This window comes from Panthera leo, chromosome A1, assembly GCF_018350215.1.
Source record: "Panthera leo isolate Ple1 chromosome A1, P.leo_Ple1_pat1.1, whole genome shotgun sequence".
NCBI lineage: Eukaryota > Metazoa > Chordata > Mammalia > Carnivora > Felidae > Panthera > Panthera leo.
The window spans coordinates 205,874,658-205,893,910 of NC_056679.1; the positions used below are offsets into that span (position 1 = coordinate 205,874,658).

Here is a 19,253-nt window from a genome sequence, read left to right on the forward strand (position 1 = left end):
TTGCTCAAAGAATCTTTATGGAAGATCAGTGACATAGCCTGGACCATTCAATTGAGTCAAGATTTCAACCAGCAAATGAACAGTTACAGCAACACCTCCCTTGAGAAGGTTGGTTTTTCAACTAAGGGACTTTACTTCCTACTTTATAACCTAAAATGGCTGTTTAACTTCCAATTTGTCTGTACTACCACCAAAAAGAGGGATAAATTACTGGAAAAATGCTATCTTCTCTTCACCATGAATTGGACCAAAAATTATTCATAGGACTGCACCTACTGCAAGGAAAACTGAGTAGTACAATGCCTTTGAGATAAATATGTACCTAGCTGAAATTCAGGTGTTCTGTTTTAAAGAAGGAAGAAAAATAGGTAATGAAGGAAAATAGTAGTCCCTGTCCCAGTACTGATTTAATGTCAGCTTATGTATTGGTGTCCTTTGGGCCAGTTTTGTGAGGCAGGCCACAAGAAACCATCTACTACAATTTAACAAAAACTTAGAACTAAAAGAATGCTCAAAGACTAGATCTTTCCTTCCTCTATTCCCAGATGGCTTCTACCTAACCCTTTGAGTTGTAGTCATCCATTTCAAAAGGGATTCATTCCAGCTTCTGCTACTTACTACTGGTGTAACTTTAGGTAAATTACTTAACCACTCTGGAGCCTCAGGATATTCATCTAAAATGAAAGTTATACCCTGTTCTGAGGGTTGTAGTGTTATAAGGGTTCAGTGAGATAAAGTATATAAAGTCCTTAGTGAAGTGCCAGGCCCAAGACTTGTGCTCCATAAAAAAGTAGATCAAGGTTATCATTATGGTTATATCATTTCTAATGATATTCCTAAGTCATCAGTTCTAGTATTAAGCATCTATTCCAACAAATTATTTATTATCAACTTCCAACTCTCCTATGCAATATTCAAAGTTCCTCTGATTGATTCTCTAATTTGGGAGAGGACTGATTCTCCAAATTGGTCTAACAAGCCTGCAGACAAACTCATCAGGAATATTTGGTGAGCAATGCCTCATCTTCTCATATACGAACTACCCTTGTGCATCTCATGTAATACCATTCGTCTGATAGCTTCCAGACTTACAAGATGAGTCCAAGGTAGTGGTGGTATGGGTAGACAGAGTAATTCAAGCAATGCGCTGCTTAAATGGCTCTCAGCCATTATACTTAACAACAAGAAAGTAAGAGTATACCAATTAGCTTTAGCTGCATAGCAAACTACCCCTAGTGGCTTAAAATAATAGTTTCCTACTTAGCTTACAATTTTGCAGATTGACAGCTTGGGCTGAGCTCACGGGAGGGGGCAGAGGGCAATCATCTGATATCAACTAGTCTCACTGGCATATACTGGGCATTGGCTGGTCTGTCATGATCTCAACTAGGACAAGTTTCTGATCCTTGTGGTCTCCCATCCTCCAGCAGGCCAGCCCAGGCTTGCTCTCATCATTGTGGTAATGAAGTATACAAAATCTCTTGAACAGGCACATTATTACTTCTGCCACATTCTATGGATCAAAGCAAGTCACAAGATAGAGGTGGGATGGAAAGGTTCTGGCTGTTTTTGCAATTGAACACATTTTTCCCCAGTTCTGAGATCCTGATTTCTGGGGTTCTTTGCCAAGTCTCAAAGGAAGAATGCACAATACACCGAATCTGACCAACATCAGCAGAGAAGCAATAAGTCAATATTACTGGGAAGCATCAAGGCCAACCCTTTACACATAAGTCCCCTTCATAATATCATTTTTTTTCTGCAGCATAGGACTTTTGCAGACTCCTTCCTGCCCTTCCTCCAAGGTAGAGTTAAATGCACTCTAGCAGCTTTGGCTCTAATTAATATTTGTTCCCCTGTGGTATACAGTTTTTCTCATTATAGTTCTATTATCATGGGGGACTTTTGCCTGGAAATCCAAGAGTGCAAGGGGTGCTGCATCATCGGATTCTTACTCAGGCAGTTGTTCCACCAGTTCTATCACCTCATGTAGCCCTCTCATCCCTAGTTGGACTGATCTGTACAATTTCTCTTGAATGTCCTAATTTAACTCTATTGGTTACTATTAGTTTTTCCTTCTCTCTAGTGCCATAAATTCCTTTTGATCCATAATGACGCCTCAATCACTACAATCCTTCAAACCCTACAGAGTCCTTAGAATGAACCTTCAACTCACCAGTTTTCTCTACTGTATGTGACAAGATGGAAATTTTAAATAAGGAGATGGCAATCTGATATTATTGTTTATTTTTTTGAAAGAGAGAGAGAGCGCGCACACACGCGCGCGTGCACGTTAGCGGGGGAGGGGCAGAGAGAGAGGGAGACACAGAATCCGAAGCAGGCTCCAGGCTGTCAGCACAGAGCCGGACCCGAGGCTCCAACTCACGGACCATGAGATCATGACCTGAGCCAATGTTGGAAGCTTAACCAACTGAGCCACCCAGGCAATCCTATGATATTATATAGCTGTAGATAATTTTAGTCTTAGAAAACAAATTAAGACTTCATGACTTCATTTTTCTAGCCATTTGGCAAGTATCTCCTCTTGTGAATTTTTTCCTTGTATCTTACCTCCACAATAATATAGATCTATCAATATGTGTACACACACACACACACGTATACATACATACACATACACATATTTACATTCAGGCATGTGTTGTGGTGTTCAAACAGAAGGCACTCTTGGGCTACCCTCTTCCCTCTGCCATAGTTCTAAATCTAATATGGCTTAAATGAACGAGAACAGAAAGTCATGTCTGTCTTGCTTGTCTTTTCTACATCTAGACATTACAGAAGTATCCATGTTAGGGCTAGCATAATGAATCCAACATTCTCATCAACTCAAGGGATGTGGAAGCCACAGAATTATGTCCCACATGCTCTCTTGCTCTCCCAAACTTGCACTGGGAGTTTTCCCTCTCTAATTCACTCAGAATCCCTTACTAAAAGATATACCATGTACGTAAAAGTTCTGTATGTATTTTCTCCTTCACCCTGGACACGTTCTACAGCACCTCTAGACAACTCACCCTACTCCTGAGAGATAATAGTAGAGCTTACAAAGTATTATTTTCAAAACTATATAGATTAAATCTCCTAAACTATAAAGTAAGTTAATATACTTTGAAAGTTGAGAATATCTGATGACATCATCTTTAAATAACTCAGTTTTCACTGAACATGTGTATTTTAAAAGCATTTATTAGCTACCAGGGACTGCACTGAAAGCAATCAATAAGGCCTTCTGTTACCAAAAACTGAAATTCTGAGCACAAAGACAATCAAGAAAATTGAACATTACAGTAGGGAGTAAAAAGGTATTATAATGGCACATCACAAGGCATAGAGGAGTACAGAAGAGCACAGGTAAGGACAGAGCCTGGTGGGGAAGAAAACACTTTCAGGAAGAAATAATACTTAAAGTGCATGTTTAGTAAGTAGTCATTAAGTAACCCAAATTTCTGTCCTTTGGATAACTGTGTAAATTCTTTCCACTTTTCACTGGAGTTTTGCTTTCCAACCGTTAACATTCTGTTCCTTGTTGTCTTTTGTTTTCCAGAAATTTCTTTGGAAAGCTTTGGGAACCACCTTAGCATCCTGCCAAGATACAGATTTTGTAAGCTCACAGATTAAGGAATTTCTCATTGCTCCCAACCAACTAGGAGATCAGCGGCAGGTAGGACTCCTTTCTCTCAATTTGCTCATGTAATGACGATAACTAATTCCATTCAGACAACCACTGACAGGTCTTATGACAATGTCTTACTTGCCAAGAATCCATGGACACATTCAAAATAATCCAACAGAATTTTTTCAGAAAATTCTGCTTTTCTGTTTAAATATCAATGTTCCATTATTTTTTAAATTTTAATTCCAGTATACTTAATATACAATGTTATATTAGTTTCAAGTGTACAATGTAGTGCTTATCATGATAAGTGTATTCCTAAACCCCTTTGCTTATGGAACTAAAAAGACCCCAAATAGCCAAAGCAATCTTGAAAAAGGAAAACAAAATTGGAAGCGTCAAAATTCTAGACTTCAAGTTATATTACAAATCTGTAGTGATCAAGACAGTATGGTAACCGGCACAAAAAAGACACCTAGAGCAACAGAACAGACTAGAAAACCCAGAAATGAACCGATAATTATATGATCAATTAATCTTTCGCAAAGCAGGAAATAATATCCAATAGGAAAAAAAAAGATACTTTTTCAACAAATGGTTTTGGGAAAACTGGACAGCAACATGCAAAAGAATGAGACTGGACCACTTTCTTATACCATACACAAAAATAAATTCAAAATGGATTAAAGGGGGAGGAGCCATGATGGCGGAACAGCATGGAAGTTTTTTGTGGGTCTTGTGTCCATGAAATACAGCCAGACCAACACTAAACCATCCTGCACAACTAGAAAACTGATCTGAGTATTAACACAACAATCGGCACAACCTGAACCACAGAATTCAGTAGGTAGGCTGTGTGGAGAGGTGAACTTGGGGATAGAGAAGCCGCAGAGGGCAGGAAGCTGCTTTTATGTGTGGAGGGAAGACAGAGACGGGGTTGGGGGGGGAGGGTGGCGGTGGAGAATACTGGAAAAGCATCCCTCCCCAAAAGCAGCTGGAGAGAAAGTGGGAAATTCGAAACAGCGCAGGGGCTCAACTAAAAAGGGAGAAAGGAGAAAAGAGAGGGTTTAAATTCCATTAAGACTGTAAACAGGGAGAGCGCAGAGTCTGAAACTCCGCAGCTCCATACCTGGTGGTGCTCTGGTGGGAAAGGTGAATCCCCAGGAGCTGAGTGGGGTCCAGGAGGTTCTCAGGCCACACAGGGAGAAGAGGTTCCACTGCTGGAAAGACATTTGGTAGAGGCTGTGAGGCCACCTGGTCCCAGCAGACCCCGGAGGGCAGCCACATTCGCTGGTGCTGGGGCAATGTTGTTGAGGGTGAAGCCTGGTGCCAGATGTGTGTTGCGATTTTCCATGGTCCCTGAAATGCTGAGGCTTCACTGTCTCGCGATTTTTTGGGGGGGGCAGGCTGGCACCTGGCCGCAGTCTTGGGGCACCGGCAACAGCAGCATCCAGCAGGCATTCCTGGGTGCAGCCAACATTCGACCACTGCTCATTCAGCCATTGCTCAGTGAGACCCTCCCACAGAGGGGCAGAGCGGGTCAAAGCCTCAGTCCTTCGGAAGTAAGGGGCTGGGGAAAACAGCCGCATCTGAGACAAAGCTCGGGAGAGAGGTACTGCCTGGGGCCTGGTCACGGAGAGTGGAAAAGCAGAGAGTGGAAGAGAGCTGAAGACGGAGGACCGGTGCACGATTGCTGATCCGGGAGAACAGACTGGGTGGCTGGATGGCGCCATTTTTCACCACTCCTGCGCATGCACACCAATGAGCACCGCAACAATCCACCCCAGTAGGCTAGCAGCGCCATCTAGAGGAGAGCAGAGCTGTTGCACCGAGCCCCGCCCAACTGGGCCAACTTTGCTCTTCAAGAACACAAACCTCACCGCCGGCTTAATCTATGGACTATAAACAGCTACATGGACTGACCTCTAGGGGAAACGAAGCAATTTCAGTCTGACTTCAATCTGTTAGCAGGTTCATCTATTCCATTTTTTTCTCTCTCTCTTTTTCCTTTTTCTCTTTTATAATTCTTTTCTTTTTCTTGAATACAGAAAGAGAAAAAACTCATTTTTATTTTCAATTTTTATTAAAAATATCTGTCTTTAATTTTTATTACCATATTTTTTACTTCTGTGTAAATTTTTTCAAATTCTACTTTACTTCCATCATTTTATTTTAGTCTACTTCAGTGTACTCACCTTTTCAAATTTTCAAACAATTTCCTTTTTTCTTTCTTGTTCTTTTTTTCTCTTTTTTATTTCTTTTCTTTTTCTTGAATGCAGAAAGAGAAAAACTTCATTTTTATTTTCAATTTCTTTTAAAAATATTTTTATTTAATTTTTATTACTATATTTTTTGCTTTTATGTAAATTTTTCCAAATTCTATCTTACTCCCATCATTTTATTTCAGTCTACTACAGTGTATTCACTTTTTCAAATTTTCAAACGATTCCTTTTTTTGTCTTTTCTTTTTTCTTTTTTTTAATCTTTTTCCTCTTTTTTGTTTCTTTTCTTTTTTCTTAAATACATAAAGTGAAAAAATTCATATTTCTTTTTAATTTTTATTAAAAATATTTTTCTAATTTTTTTCTACCATATTCTCTACTTTTGTGTATTTTAGTCTACTTTAGTGTATTCATTTTTTCAAATTCTCAAATGATTTCCTTATTTTTTTCTCTCCTCCCCCTTTTTTTTTGTTTGTTTGTTTCTCTAGTCTGTCAAACCACTTTCTACACACAGACCAAAACACACCTAGGATCTAGCATCATCTATTCGATTTTTGTGTGGGTGCGTTTTTAATTTTTAATTTTAATATTTTTTAATTTTAATTTTTTAATTTCAATTTTCTACTTCATTAATTCATTTTCTCCCTTCAAAATGACAAAACGAAAGAATTCACCCCAAAAGACAGAGCAGGAAGTAACGACAGTCAGGGATTTAACCAACACACAGACACAAGCAAGATGTCTGAACCAGAATTTAGAATCACGATAATAAGAATACTAGCTGGAGTCGAAAAAAGATTAGAATCCCTTTCTGCAGGATGAAAGAAGTAAAAAATAGCGAGAATGAAATTAAAAATGCTACAACTGAGCTGCAATCACAGATGGATGCAGTGGTGGCAAGGATGGACAAGGCAGAACAGAGAATCAGCGATATAGAGGACAAACTTATAGAGAATAATAAAGCAGAAAAAAAGAGGGAGATTAAGGTAAAAGAGCACGATTTAAGAATTAGAGAAATCAGTGACTCATTAAAAAGGAACAACATCAGAATCATAGGGGTCCCAGAGGAGGAAGAGAGAGAAACAGGGCTAGAAGGGTTATGTGAGCAAATCATAGGGGAAATCTTTCCTAACCTGGGGAAAGAGACAGACATCAAAATCCAGGAAGCACAGAGGACTCCCATTAGATTCAACAAAAACCGACCATCAACAAGGTATATCATAGTTAAATTCACAAAATACTCAGGCAAGGAGAGAATCATGAAAGCAGCAAGGGAAAAAAAGTCCCTAACCTACAAGAGAAGACAGACCAGGTTTGCAGCAGACCTATCCACAGAAACTTGGCTGGCCAGAAAGGAGTGGCAGGATGTATTCAGTGTGCTGAATCAGAAAAATATTCAGCCAAGAATTCTTTATCCAGCAAGGCTGCCATTCAAAATAGAAGGAGAGATAAAAAGTTTCCCAGACAAACAAAAATTAAAGGAGTTTGTGACCACTAAACCAGCCCTGCAAGAAATTTTAAGGGGGACTCTCTGCGGGGAGAAAAAAGGAAAAAACAAAATATTAGAAAGGACCAGAGAACACCAACAGAAACCCCACCTCTACAAGCATCATAATGGTAATAAATTCATATCTTTCAGTACTCACTCTAAACGTCAATGGACTCAATGCTCCAATCAAAAGACATAGGGTAACAGAATAGATAAGAAAACAAGACCCATCTATATGCTGTTTACAAGAGGCCCACTTTAGACCTAAAGACACCTACAGATTGAAAATAAGGGAATGGAGAACCATCTGTCATGCTAATAGTCAACAAAAGAAAGCCAGAGTAGCCATACTTATATCAGATAATCTAGACTTTAAAATAAAGACTATATCAAGATATGAAGAAGGGTATTATATCATAATCAAGGGGTCTACAGACCTAACAATTGTAAACATTTATGCACCAAATGTGGGAAAACCCAAGTATAAAAATCAATTAATCACAAACATAAAGAAACTCATCAATAGTAATACCATAATAGTAGGAGACTTCAACACCCTACTCACAACAATGGACAGACCATCTAATCAAAAAATCAACAAGGAAACAATGGCTTTGAATGACACATTGGACCAGATGGCCTTAACAGATATATTCAGAAGATTTCATCCTAAGCAATGGAATATGTATTCTTCTCCAGTACACATGGAACATTCTCCAGAATAGACCATATACTGGGACACAAATCAGTCCTAAGTAAATACAAAAAGATCGACATCATACTGTGCATATTTTCAGACCACAATGCTATGAAACTCGAAATCAACCGCAAGAAAAAATTTGGAAAGGTAACAAATACTTGGAGACTGAAGAACATCCTACTAAAGAATGAATGGGCTAACCAAGCAGTTAAAGAAGAAATTAAATAGTATATGGAAGTCAATGAAAATGATAACACCACAACCCAAAACCTCTGGGATGCAGCAAAGCCGGTCATAAGAGGAAAGTATATAGAAATCCAGGCCTTCCTAAAGGAGGAAGAAACATCCCAGATACACAACCTAACCTTACACCTTAAGGAGCTGGAAAAAGAACAGCAAATAAAACCCAAAACCAGCAGAAGACAGGAAATAATAAAGATTAGAGCAGAAATTAATGCTATAAAAACCAAAAAAAACAGTGGAACAGATCAATGAAACCAGAAGCTGGTTATTCGAAAGAATTAACAAAATTGATAAACCACTAGCCAGTTTGATCAAAAAGAAAAAGGAAAGGACCCAAATAAGTAAAATCAAGAATGAAAGAGGAGAAATCACAACCAACACAACAGAAATAAGAATAATAACAAGAGAATATTATGAGCAATTATATGCCAATAAAATGGGCAATCTGGAAGAAATGGACAAATCCCTAGAAACACATACACTACCAAAACTGAAACAGGAAGAAATAGAAAATTTGAACAGACCCAGAACCAGTAAGGATATCGAATTAGTAATAAAAAGTCTGCCAAAAAATAAGAGTCCAGGGCCAGATGGCTTCTCAGGGGAATTCTACCAAGCATTTAAAGAAGAATTAACACCTATTCTCTTGAAGCTGTTCCAAAAAATATAAATGGAAGGAAAACTTCCAAACTCTTTCCATGAGGCCAGCATTACCTTGATTCCAAAACCAGAGACTCCACTAAAAAGGAGAACTATAGACCAATTTCCCTGATGAATATGGATGCAAAAATCCTCAACAAGATATTAGCCAACCGGATCCATCCATACATTAAAAAAATTATTCACCATGACCAAGTGGGATTTATACCTGGGATGCAGGGCTGGTTCAATATCCACAAAACAATTAACGTGATTCATCACGTCAATAAAAGAAAGGACAAGAACCATATGATCCTCTCAATAGATGCAGAGAAAGCATTTGACAAAATACAGCATCCTTTCTTGATAAAAACCCTCAAGAAAGTAGGGATAGAAGGAGCATACCTCAAGATCATAAAATCCATATATGAACGACCCAACACTAATATCATCCTCAAGGGGGAAAAACTGAGAGCTTTCCCCTAGGGTCAGGAAGAAGACAGGGATGTCCACTCTCACCACTGTTATTCAACTTAGTATTGGAAGTCTTAGCCTCTGCAATCAGACAACACAAAGAAATAAAAGGCAACCGAATCGGCCAGGCGGAGGTCAAACTTTCACTCTTCGCAGGTGACATGATACTCTATATGGAAAACCCAAAAGATTCCACCAAAAAACTGCTAGAATTGATTCATGAATTCATCAAATTTGCAGGATATAAAATCAATGCACAGAAATCGGCTGTATTCCTATTCACCAACAATGAAGCAACAGAAAGAGAAATCAAGGAATCGATCCCATTTACAATTGCACCAAAAACCATAAAATACCTAGGAATAAATCTAACCAAAGAGGTGAAAATTTATACACTGAAAAGTATAGAAAGCTTATGAAAGAAATGGAAGAAGACACAAAAAAATGGAAAAACTTTCCATGCTCCTGGATAGGAGGAACAAATATTGTTAAAATGTCAATACTACCCAAAGCAATCTACATATTCAATGCAATCCCTATCAAAATAACACCAGCATTCTTCACAGAGCTGGAACAAATAACCCTAAAATTTGTATGGAAGCAGAAAAGACCCTGAATAGTCAAACCAATCTTGAAAAAGAAAACCAAAGCAGGAGGCATCACAATCCCAGACTTCAAGCTATACTACAAAGCTGCAATCATCAAGACAGTATGATACTGACACAAGAACAGACACTCAGATCAGTGGAACAGAATAGAGAACCCAGAAATGGACCCACAAACATATGGCCAACTCATCTTTGACAAAGCAGGAATGAATATCCAGTGGAATAAAGATAGTCTCTTCAACAAGTGGTGCTGAGAAAACTGGACAGCGACATGCAGAAGAATGAACCTGGACCACTTTCTTACACCATACACAAAAATAAACTCAAAATGGATGAAAGACCTCAATGTAAGACAGGAAGCCATCAAAATCCTCAAGGAGAATGAAGGCAAAAGCCTCTTTGATCTTGGCTGCAGCAACTTCTTACTCAACACATCTCCAGAGGCAAGGGAAACAAAAGCAAAAATGAACTACTGGGACCTCATCAAAATAAAAAGCTTCTGCACAACAAAGGAAACCATCAGCAAAACTAAAAGGCAACTGACAGAATGGGAGAAGATATTTGCAAATGACGTATCAGATAAAGGGTTAGTATCCAAAATCTATAAAGAACTTATCAAACTCAACACCAAAAAACAAATAATCCAGTGAAGAAATGGGCAAAAGACATGAATAGACACTTCTCCAAAGAAGACATCCAGATGGCCAACAGACACATGAAAAAATGCTCAACATCACTCATCATCAGGGAAATACAAATCAAAACTACAATGAGATACCACCTTATACCTGTCAGAATGGCTAACATTAACAACTCAGGCAACAACAGATGTTGGTGAGGATGCGGAGAAAGAAGATCTTTTGCTTTATTGGTGGGAATGCAAGCTGGTACAGCCACTCTGGAAAACAGTCTGAAGGTTCCTCAAAAAATTAAAAATAGAACTACCCTACAACCCAACAATTGCACTACTAGGTATTTATCCAAGAGATACAGGTGTACTGTTTAGAAGGGATATATGCACCCCCGTGTTTATAGCAGCACTATCAACAATAGCCAAAGTATGGAAAGAGCCCAAATGTCCATTGATGGATGAATGGATAAAGAAGATGTGGTATATATCTACAAAGGAGTATTACTCAGCAATCAAAAAGAATGAAATCTTGCCATTTGCAAGGAAAATGGAAATGGAAATGGAGGATGGAAATGGAGGGTATTATGCTAACTGAAATTAGTCAATCAGAGAAAGACAAAAATCATATGACTTCACGCATCTGAGGACTTTAAGAGACAAAACAGATGAACATAAGGGAAGGGAAATAAAAACAATATAAAAACAGAACAAAACATAAGAGACTCTTAAATATGGAGAACAAACTGAGGGTTACTGGAGGGGTTGTGGGAGGGGGGATGGGCTAAGTGGGTAAGGGGCATTAAGGAATCTACTCCTGAAGTCATTGTTGCACTATATGCTAATTTGGATGTAAATTTAAAAAAATAAAATTAAAAAAATGGATTAAAGACCTAAATATGAGACAGGAAACCCTTAAAATCCTAGAAGAGAACACAGGCAGTAACCTCTTTGACATCAGCTGTAACAACTTCTTACTACATGGGTCTCCTGAGGCAAGGGAAATAAAAGCAAAAATGAAACTATTGGGACTACATCAAAATAAAAAGCTTCTGTTTAGCAAAGGAAACAATCAACAAAAGTAAAATACAACCCACAGAATGGGAGAAGATATTCACTAATGACATATCTGATAAAGGGTTCGTATCCAAAATATATAAAGAACTTATAAACTTATAAAACTCAATACCCCCAAAAAACAAATAATTCAGTTCAAAAATGGGCAGAAGACATGAAAAGACATTTCTCCAAAGGAGACATCCAGATGGCCAACAAACACATGAAAAGATGCTCAACATCACTCAGCAATCATCAAGGAAATGCAAATCAAAACTACAATGAGATATCACCTCATGCCTGTAAGAAAGTCTAAAATTAACAATACAGGAAACCACAGGTGTTGGCGAGGATGTGGAGAAAGGGGAACCCTTCTGCACTATTGGTGGGAATGCAAACTGGTGCAGCCACTGTGGAAAACAGTGTGGAGCTTCCTCAAAACGTTAAAAACAGAACTACTCTATGATCCAGTAATTGCATTGGGTGTTTACCCAAAAAATACAAAAATAATAATTAGAAGTGATCCATGCCCCCTGATGCTTATAGCAGCATTATTAACAATAAGCCAAATTATGGAAATAACCCAAATGTCTATCTGATGAATGGATAAAGAAGATTTGGTATATATACGTAATGGAACACTACTCAGTCATAAAAAAAAATGAAATCTTGCCATTTGCAGGAAGGTGGATGGAGCTAGAGAGTATAATCTTAAGCAAAATAAGTCAGTCAGAGAAGACAAATACTATTGGGTTTCACTCATATGTGGAATTTAAGAAACAACAACAACAAAAAACATGGGGGGTGGGGGGAAGAGAAGCAAACCAAGAAATAGACTTAACTATAAAGAACAAACTGATGGTTACCAGAGAGGAGGTGGGGGGTGGGGTGGGTTAAATAGGTGATGGGGATTAAGAGGGCACTTATAGGGGCACCTGGGTGGCTCAGTCGGTTAAGCATCCGACTTCGGCTCAGGTCATGATCTCGCAGTCCGTGAGCTTGAGCCCCGCGTTAGGCTCTGTGCTGACAGCTCAGAGCCTGGAGCCTGCTTTGGACTCTGTGTCTCCCTCTCTCTCTGACCCTCCCCCATCATGTTCTGTCTCTCTCTGTCTCAAAAATAAATAACCATTAAAAAAAATTAAAAAAAAAAAAAAAAGAGGGCACTTATAGTAATGAGCACCAGGTGTTGTATGTAAGTGTTGAAGCACCAAATTATACACCTGAAACTAATATTACACTGTATGTTAACCAACTGGAATTTAAATTATATATATATATATATATATATATATATACACATATATATATATATATATATAAAAGCCCAATATATATATATAATTATTTCGATGTAGTCCTAATAGCTTATTTGTGCTTTTGTTTCCCTTGCCTCAGGAAATAAACCAAGAAAAATGTTGCTATGACCGAAATCAGAGAAGTTACTGTCTATGCTCTACTCTGAGATTTTTATGGTTCCAGGTCTCACATTTAAGTCCTTAATCCATTTTGACTTATTTTTGTATATGGTGTAAGAAGGTGGTCCAGTTTCACTTTTTTGTAGGTAGCTGTCCAGTTTTCACAGCATCATTCTTGCCTCCTTTATCAAAGATTAATTGACCATATAATCATGGGTTCATTTCTGGGCTCTCCGTTCTGTTGATCTATGTGTCTATATTTTGATACTACAGCTTTGTAGTATATCTTGAAATCTAGGATTGTGATACCTCCAGTATTATAACTTCTTTTTCTTTTTTTTTTTTAATGTTTGTGTATGCATTTAACAGAGAGCGATGAGCAAGTGAGGGGAGGGGCAGAGAGAGAAGAGAGAGAATCCCAAGCAGTCCTAACGTGGGGCTCAATCCCACAAACCATGAGATCATGACCTAAACTGAAACCAAGAGTCGGATGCTCAACTGACTGAGCCACCCAAGGGCCCCAGTTTTATACTTCTTTTTCAGGATTGCTTTCACTATTCAGGGTCTTTGGTAGCTCCATACAATTTTTTTTTGAAGTTTAGTATCTTTTATAGACACGGGACAACTGTGAAATAAGCATAGGTTCTTTTAATTTGTTAATGTTTATTTATTTATTTTGACAGAGAGGCAGAGAACATGATGAGTGGGGGAGGGTCAGAGAGAGAGAGAATCCCAAACAGGCTCCGTGCTGTCAGCACAGAGCCTGATGTGGGGCTCGATCTCACAAACCATGAGATCAAGACCAGAGTTGAAATCAAGAGTTGCAGGCTTAACTGCCTGAGCCACCCAGGCACTCCTGTAGTTCCAATACAAATGTTAAGGTTATTTGTTCTAGTTCTGTGAAACATGCTGTCGGTATTTTGATAGGGATTTCATTAAGTCTGTAGATGACTTTGGGTAATGTGGACATTTTAACAATATTTGTTCTTCCAATCTATGAGGATGGAATAGCTTCCCGTTTGTGCTGTCTTCAATTTCTTTCATCAGTGTTACAGTTTTCAGAGTGCATGTCTTACATGTCCTTAGTTAAGTTTGTTCCTAGGTGTTTTATTATTTTTTGGTGCAATTGTAGATGGAATTGTTTTCTTAATTTCTCTTTCTGTTACTTCATTATTAGTGTGTAGAAATGCAACAGATTTCTCTATACTGTTTTTGTGTCCTGTGACCTTACTGAATGCATTTACCATTTCTAGTAGTTTTTTGGTAGTCTTTAGGATTTTCTATGCATACCATCATGTCGTCTGCAAATAGTGAAAACTTTATTTCTTCCTTATCAATTTGGATGCCTTTTATTTCTTTCATTTGCCTGAATCCTGTGGCTAGGACTCTCAGTACTATGTTGAATAAAAGTGGTGAGGGTAGACATCCTTGTCTTGTTCCTGGTCTTAAGGGAAAAGCTCTTAAGTTTTTTACCATTGAGTATGATGTTAGCTCTGGATTTTTCATGTTTAGGTATGTTTAGGTATGTTCCCTCTAAACCTACTTTATTGAGGGTTTTTATCATGAATGGATGTACTTTGTCAAATGCTTTTTCTGCATCTATTGAAAAGGTTTTCACCCTTTCATTGATGTGGTATATCACATTCATTGATTTGTGAATATTGAACCACACTTGCATCCCAGGATCAATGCTTCATTATTTAACCAGGTTTGTGAAAGTATTGAAAAATGAATTTCAATTATTCTTACTTAATAAAAAGTATTTTTAGTATATTTTGGCCTTGATTTTTTAACTTAAATCATAAATATCAAGGGGCGCCTGGGTGGCTCAGTCGGTTGAGCGTCCGACTTCAGCTCAGGTCACGATCTTGCAGTCCGTGAGTTCGAGCCCTGCGTCAGGCTCTGGGATGGCCCAGAGCCTGGAGCCTACTTCCGATTCTGTGTCTCCCTCTCTCTCTGCCCCTCCCCCGTTCATGCTCTGTCTCTCTCTGTCTCAAAAATAAATAAATGTTTAAAAAAAAATCATAAATATCAAAATCATTGAATTTACAAGCTGAAAATAACCTTAGATGCTATTGATTTTCAACCTAGAGAAAACATAAGCATAACCTAGAGAGCTTTTTCAAAGCACTTTTACCTATTCCCTACCCTGGCCTAAGCTGCAGAGTATATGTGAATGTGGAGGAAGGAGAGTATGTGTGTTAAAAAAAATTAAAAATAAATTTTAAAAATTCCCAGGCTAATAAAGACCACCTAGTATAAAAAAAATTTTGTAGTGTATTTTGTTATACATTGTCCTCAGAAATTTTAAGATGTTTAGGATTCTCTCTTCCATATTAAATGGTCAGAAACCACTAGACTTACTGAACTTTTGAGACTGCTTTTTTATTATTTATCTTCTCCTTGTCTGATGTGATCATTTATTGCTCTTGGAATTATTTCTAACACCATTTCCCCCATCCTGTTTGGAACTCTCCTTCCCACCCAGTCCAATGGCTTGCTCCCTCATTCATTTCAGAACACTACTCAATGTTACCCTGTTAATGAAGACTTCCACCCGTTTAAATTGAAAATGCCCCAACCTACAGTGCTATTCTCTTTTCTTGTTTTCCTTCTGTCCATAGCACTTCTCACCATTGAAATACTATATATTTACATATTTAGCAAATTTATGTGCTTATTTAATGTTATTCCCCTGTCATTTCCCCCTGGTTGTGTGCACTACAAGGAAAGGGAGTTCCGTGTGTTCTGTTCACTGTTGTCTCCCCAGCACCTAGAAGAGTGCCTGACACATAATAGGGGTTCCATAAATATTTGTTGAATAAGTGAATGGCTAAACTCAAAACTCCTATCTTTTCTGACTTTAGGGAATAACATCTATTTTAGGATACTGCGCTGAGACTCACTTGGATACTGTCTTAAAAGTTCTTAAGACATTCCAAGATCGGGAAAAGTTTTTCATGAATCGATGTAAGGTAAAAAGAACAACTTTCTGTCCCAAAGCTTTTGGTCACTGCAAGGGCAAACGACACTGATCCCATCACTGAACAGCCTCTTCCTGTCCCCAGGTCTGTAGTCCAGGTGAGAATTGCCTGAGCCCAGGCCCTGTAGCATGACCAGCTATCTGACAGATCTACTCCATTTTCTATCACTATTGCTGACTCGAAAGGTCCTAAGGAATTCTGTGTGTGCCTAGGTTTGTCCCTCTGCCAACTGTTCAGGCCTCCTGGTCAGTTTCCATTGTGTACACTCTGCTTCCCCTGAAGGAAAGAGATGTAATAAGTAAAAATTAACACACGCTTTCCCACAGGGACCTCTTTTTTAAAGCCTGATAGATCCACAGCACAGTTTGGGGTGTTTAAATTTGACCAAGCAAGGGTATCAGTTTTAGACTAATTTTCATCATCGCAGTCTCATTTCTTAATCCCTGTAGTGGTCCATAGAATTAGGAAACAACATGGAAGGAAGGCGACACCTTCCATCATAGTTTTTATGTCTCTCTTTCAGGGTATTTTTTCTGGGAAAAAGAGCCTCACCAAGACTGATGTCATGGTAATCTACGGAGCTGTGGCCCTCCATGCTCCTAAGGGTCAACTCCTCACCAGGCTCGATCAAGACATCGTATCCCAAGTCCTATTTCTTTATGGCCAGTGCTCTCAGGTAATGGCTAGCACAGGGCTGCCTGGATTTCTAGTCTGGGGTTCCCAGACCTTGGAGGGGCTCACCTCTTGGGAATATTCATGCTCAAAAGATACAGGCCAAAGGCAAGACAGGACCTGGTATATTTGGAAGATGAGAATGTAAGACAAAAAAAATTTTTTTTTCATAACAAAACAGGGTCAGGTAATTTGTTTCTTTCCAAAACCTTGGGCAGTTCATGTCCCATGATACCTTCCTAGGTAAGTACCCATAGCAGTCTCCCTCGAATCAAACTTAAAATAATTACTCCAGTACCTCATTAGGGCATTACAGATTCATTACTTCCCTGCAATAGTCTCTGAAGTGTTACTAATGGTAGTTGTTCAACCTTTTACGTGGCATAGATAAACCACCTAAAACAGTGCCTCACAAATAGTAAGTGAAATACATGTATCTTTTCAAATTTTTTTAATGTTTATTTATTCTTGAGAGAGAGGGGGACAGAACATGAGCAGGGAAGAGGCAGAGAGAGAGGGAGACAGAAGACCTGAGGCAGTCTCTGTGCTGTCAGTGCAGAGCCCGATGTGGGGCTCCAACTCATAGAACTGAACCGTGAGATCATGACCTGAGCCAAAGTCAGACACTCAACCGACTCAGCTACCCAGGCGCCCCACAATACATGTATCTTTAAGAGAATAAAAATATCATTAACCAATCTACGCAGTCTACATCATTAGGTACTATTTCACACGCACCCCAACACACACATTCATACCAATCCCCCCGGCTGTCGCTGATGCTCTTCAAACATGCCAGGAATATTCCTGCCTCAGAGCCACACATCTGAGTTGGAATTCATCTGATCATTTCTGTCCCCCATAGTACTTTTTATATCTTTAATAAAGTACTTTATATATATTGTCAATTTAGCCATTTTGCTAACTAGTGCCAGGTCAGCCACCTAAAAATCACCTTGGGATCAAGTTTGAAATACGGCTTCCCAGAACCATTTTTCAGGGAGATTGATTCAGTAGATCTGGAGTGGAGTCTGACAGCTGTAATTTTAAAAGGTTTATAAATGATTCTTATCCACAGCCAAGTTTCAGAAGCTTCTGCCGATTACGTGCACATCTGCTCCCACATCAGACTGTCAGCACCTTGATGTTAGGGATGGTACCTTATGCTGTCTTACCTCCTCTTCTGTGCTCTCCACACACCACCTGCTTGATAAATCTGTACTCTTGATATTTATGCATGTGTGTGTGTGATAAAAATGGAATCACAGGGAACTCATGATATCACAGATATAAGTATACGCCAGTGAAAGGGATTAGGGCAGTGATCCTCACCCTTCAGTTGCATGACAATTACCTGGAGAGCTTGTTAAAAATAGAGATCTCTAATGAATCACAGCCTTTAGGGATGGATCTATGAATCTGTATTTTTGCCGTGCTCCTGAAAAGGTGATTCTGATGCACTCAAAATTTGAAAAGCAATGATGAAAACCAAAAATATGATTTAAAAAAAGATGTTTTCTGGGGCACCTGGGTGGCTCAGTTGGTTGGGCATCCGACTTCGGCTCAGGTCATGATCTCACGGTTCATGAGTTCAAGCCCCACATAGGCTTCTGTGCTGACAGCTCAGAGCCTGAAGCCTGCTTCAGGTTCTGTGTCTCTCTCTCTTCTCTCTCCCCACTCATACTCTGTCTCTCTCTCAAAAATAAATAAACATTAAAAAAAATTTTTTGAAGATGTTTTCTGTTACATTAATTTTTAGTCAGTCATTGAGGAAAATTAGGATAAAAATAAAAGAGGAAAAGAGATAAAGATGTTTTAGATAATGATGACTGTACATTTTCAAGGTACAGTCAGTTCTGCTGTAACACAGCATAGAACAACATAGTACAAAAAACCACAGGATTGTGGGGGAAATGGGGTAAGGGGCACAACATTCAAAACCCCATCAATGACACAGAAAAAAATAGGAACCTAATTTTTAAAACCATTTAAGAAAAAAAAAACATTTAAGAAATATCTAAGTACTATAAAAAAAATTATGTCACTTTTCCTTTAAAAACACATGAATTCAATTGTGAAAGTTGTGAGTTATTATGAAATGGTGGTATAAAGAAGGGTCGTTTGAAATCAGCCGGACAGCTAGAATGCCAGATTTGTATGGGAAGCAGCTCTTACCATGGTAAACTGAGGCAGCTGGCGTGTTTGAGGTGTTGTGTGAGTATTCCTATGCGATTCAATTCAGCTAGTTCACCTTTTGCTGTCATGGACCAAACTGTGCATAAGCAAACACAAAATTCAGAATATACCAGAAGTATTTACTCACATATCAATTTCACTGGAACAAAATTGCATTTTCAATGCAAGCATCATAGCAGAACTGACTATACCTCCTTCCAAAGTCAGCTCCCCTATTACTTTCATTCTATAGCTTTTCGCTGGTCTTTCTGCCAACAGCCTCTATCCTTTTTCTTACGAAAATCTGGTAGAGT

At 38.6% G+C, this 19,253-nt stretch overlaps 1 protein-coding gene across 4 annotated transcripts in view; it reads left to right on the forward strand.

Moving 5' to 3' along the window:
* The window catches only part of MROH2B (maestro heat like repeat family member 2B), a 72,543-nt gene that overhangs the window by 25,083 nt on the left and 28,207 nt on the right, over positions 1 to 19,253 (forward strand). For all 4 annotated transcript variants that reach the window (XM_042951271.1, XM_042951244.1, XM_042951253.1 and 1 more), the window contains 4 exons: positions 1 to 108; positions 3,566 to 3,682; positions 15,976 to 16,083; positions 16,616 to 16,768. In XM_042951271.1, the coding sequence (XP_042807205.1) occupies positions 1 to 108; positions 3,566 to 3,682; positions 15,976 to 16,083; positions 16,616 to 16,768 (486 nt within the window). The remainder of the gene's footprint in view (positions 109 to 3,565; positions 3,683 to 15,975; positions 16,084 to 16,615; positions 16,769 to 19,253) is intronic.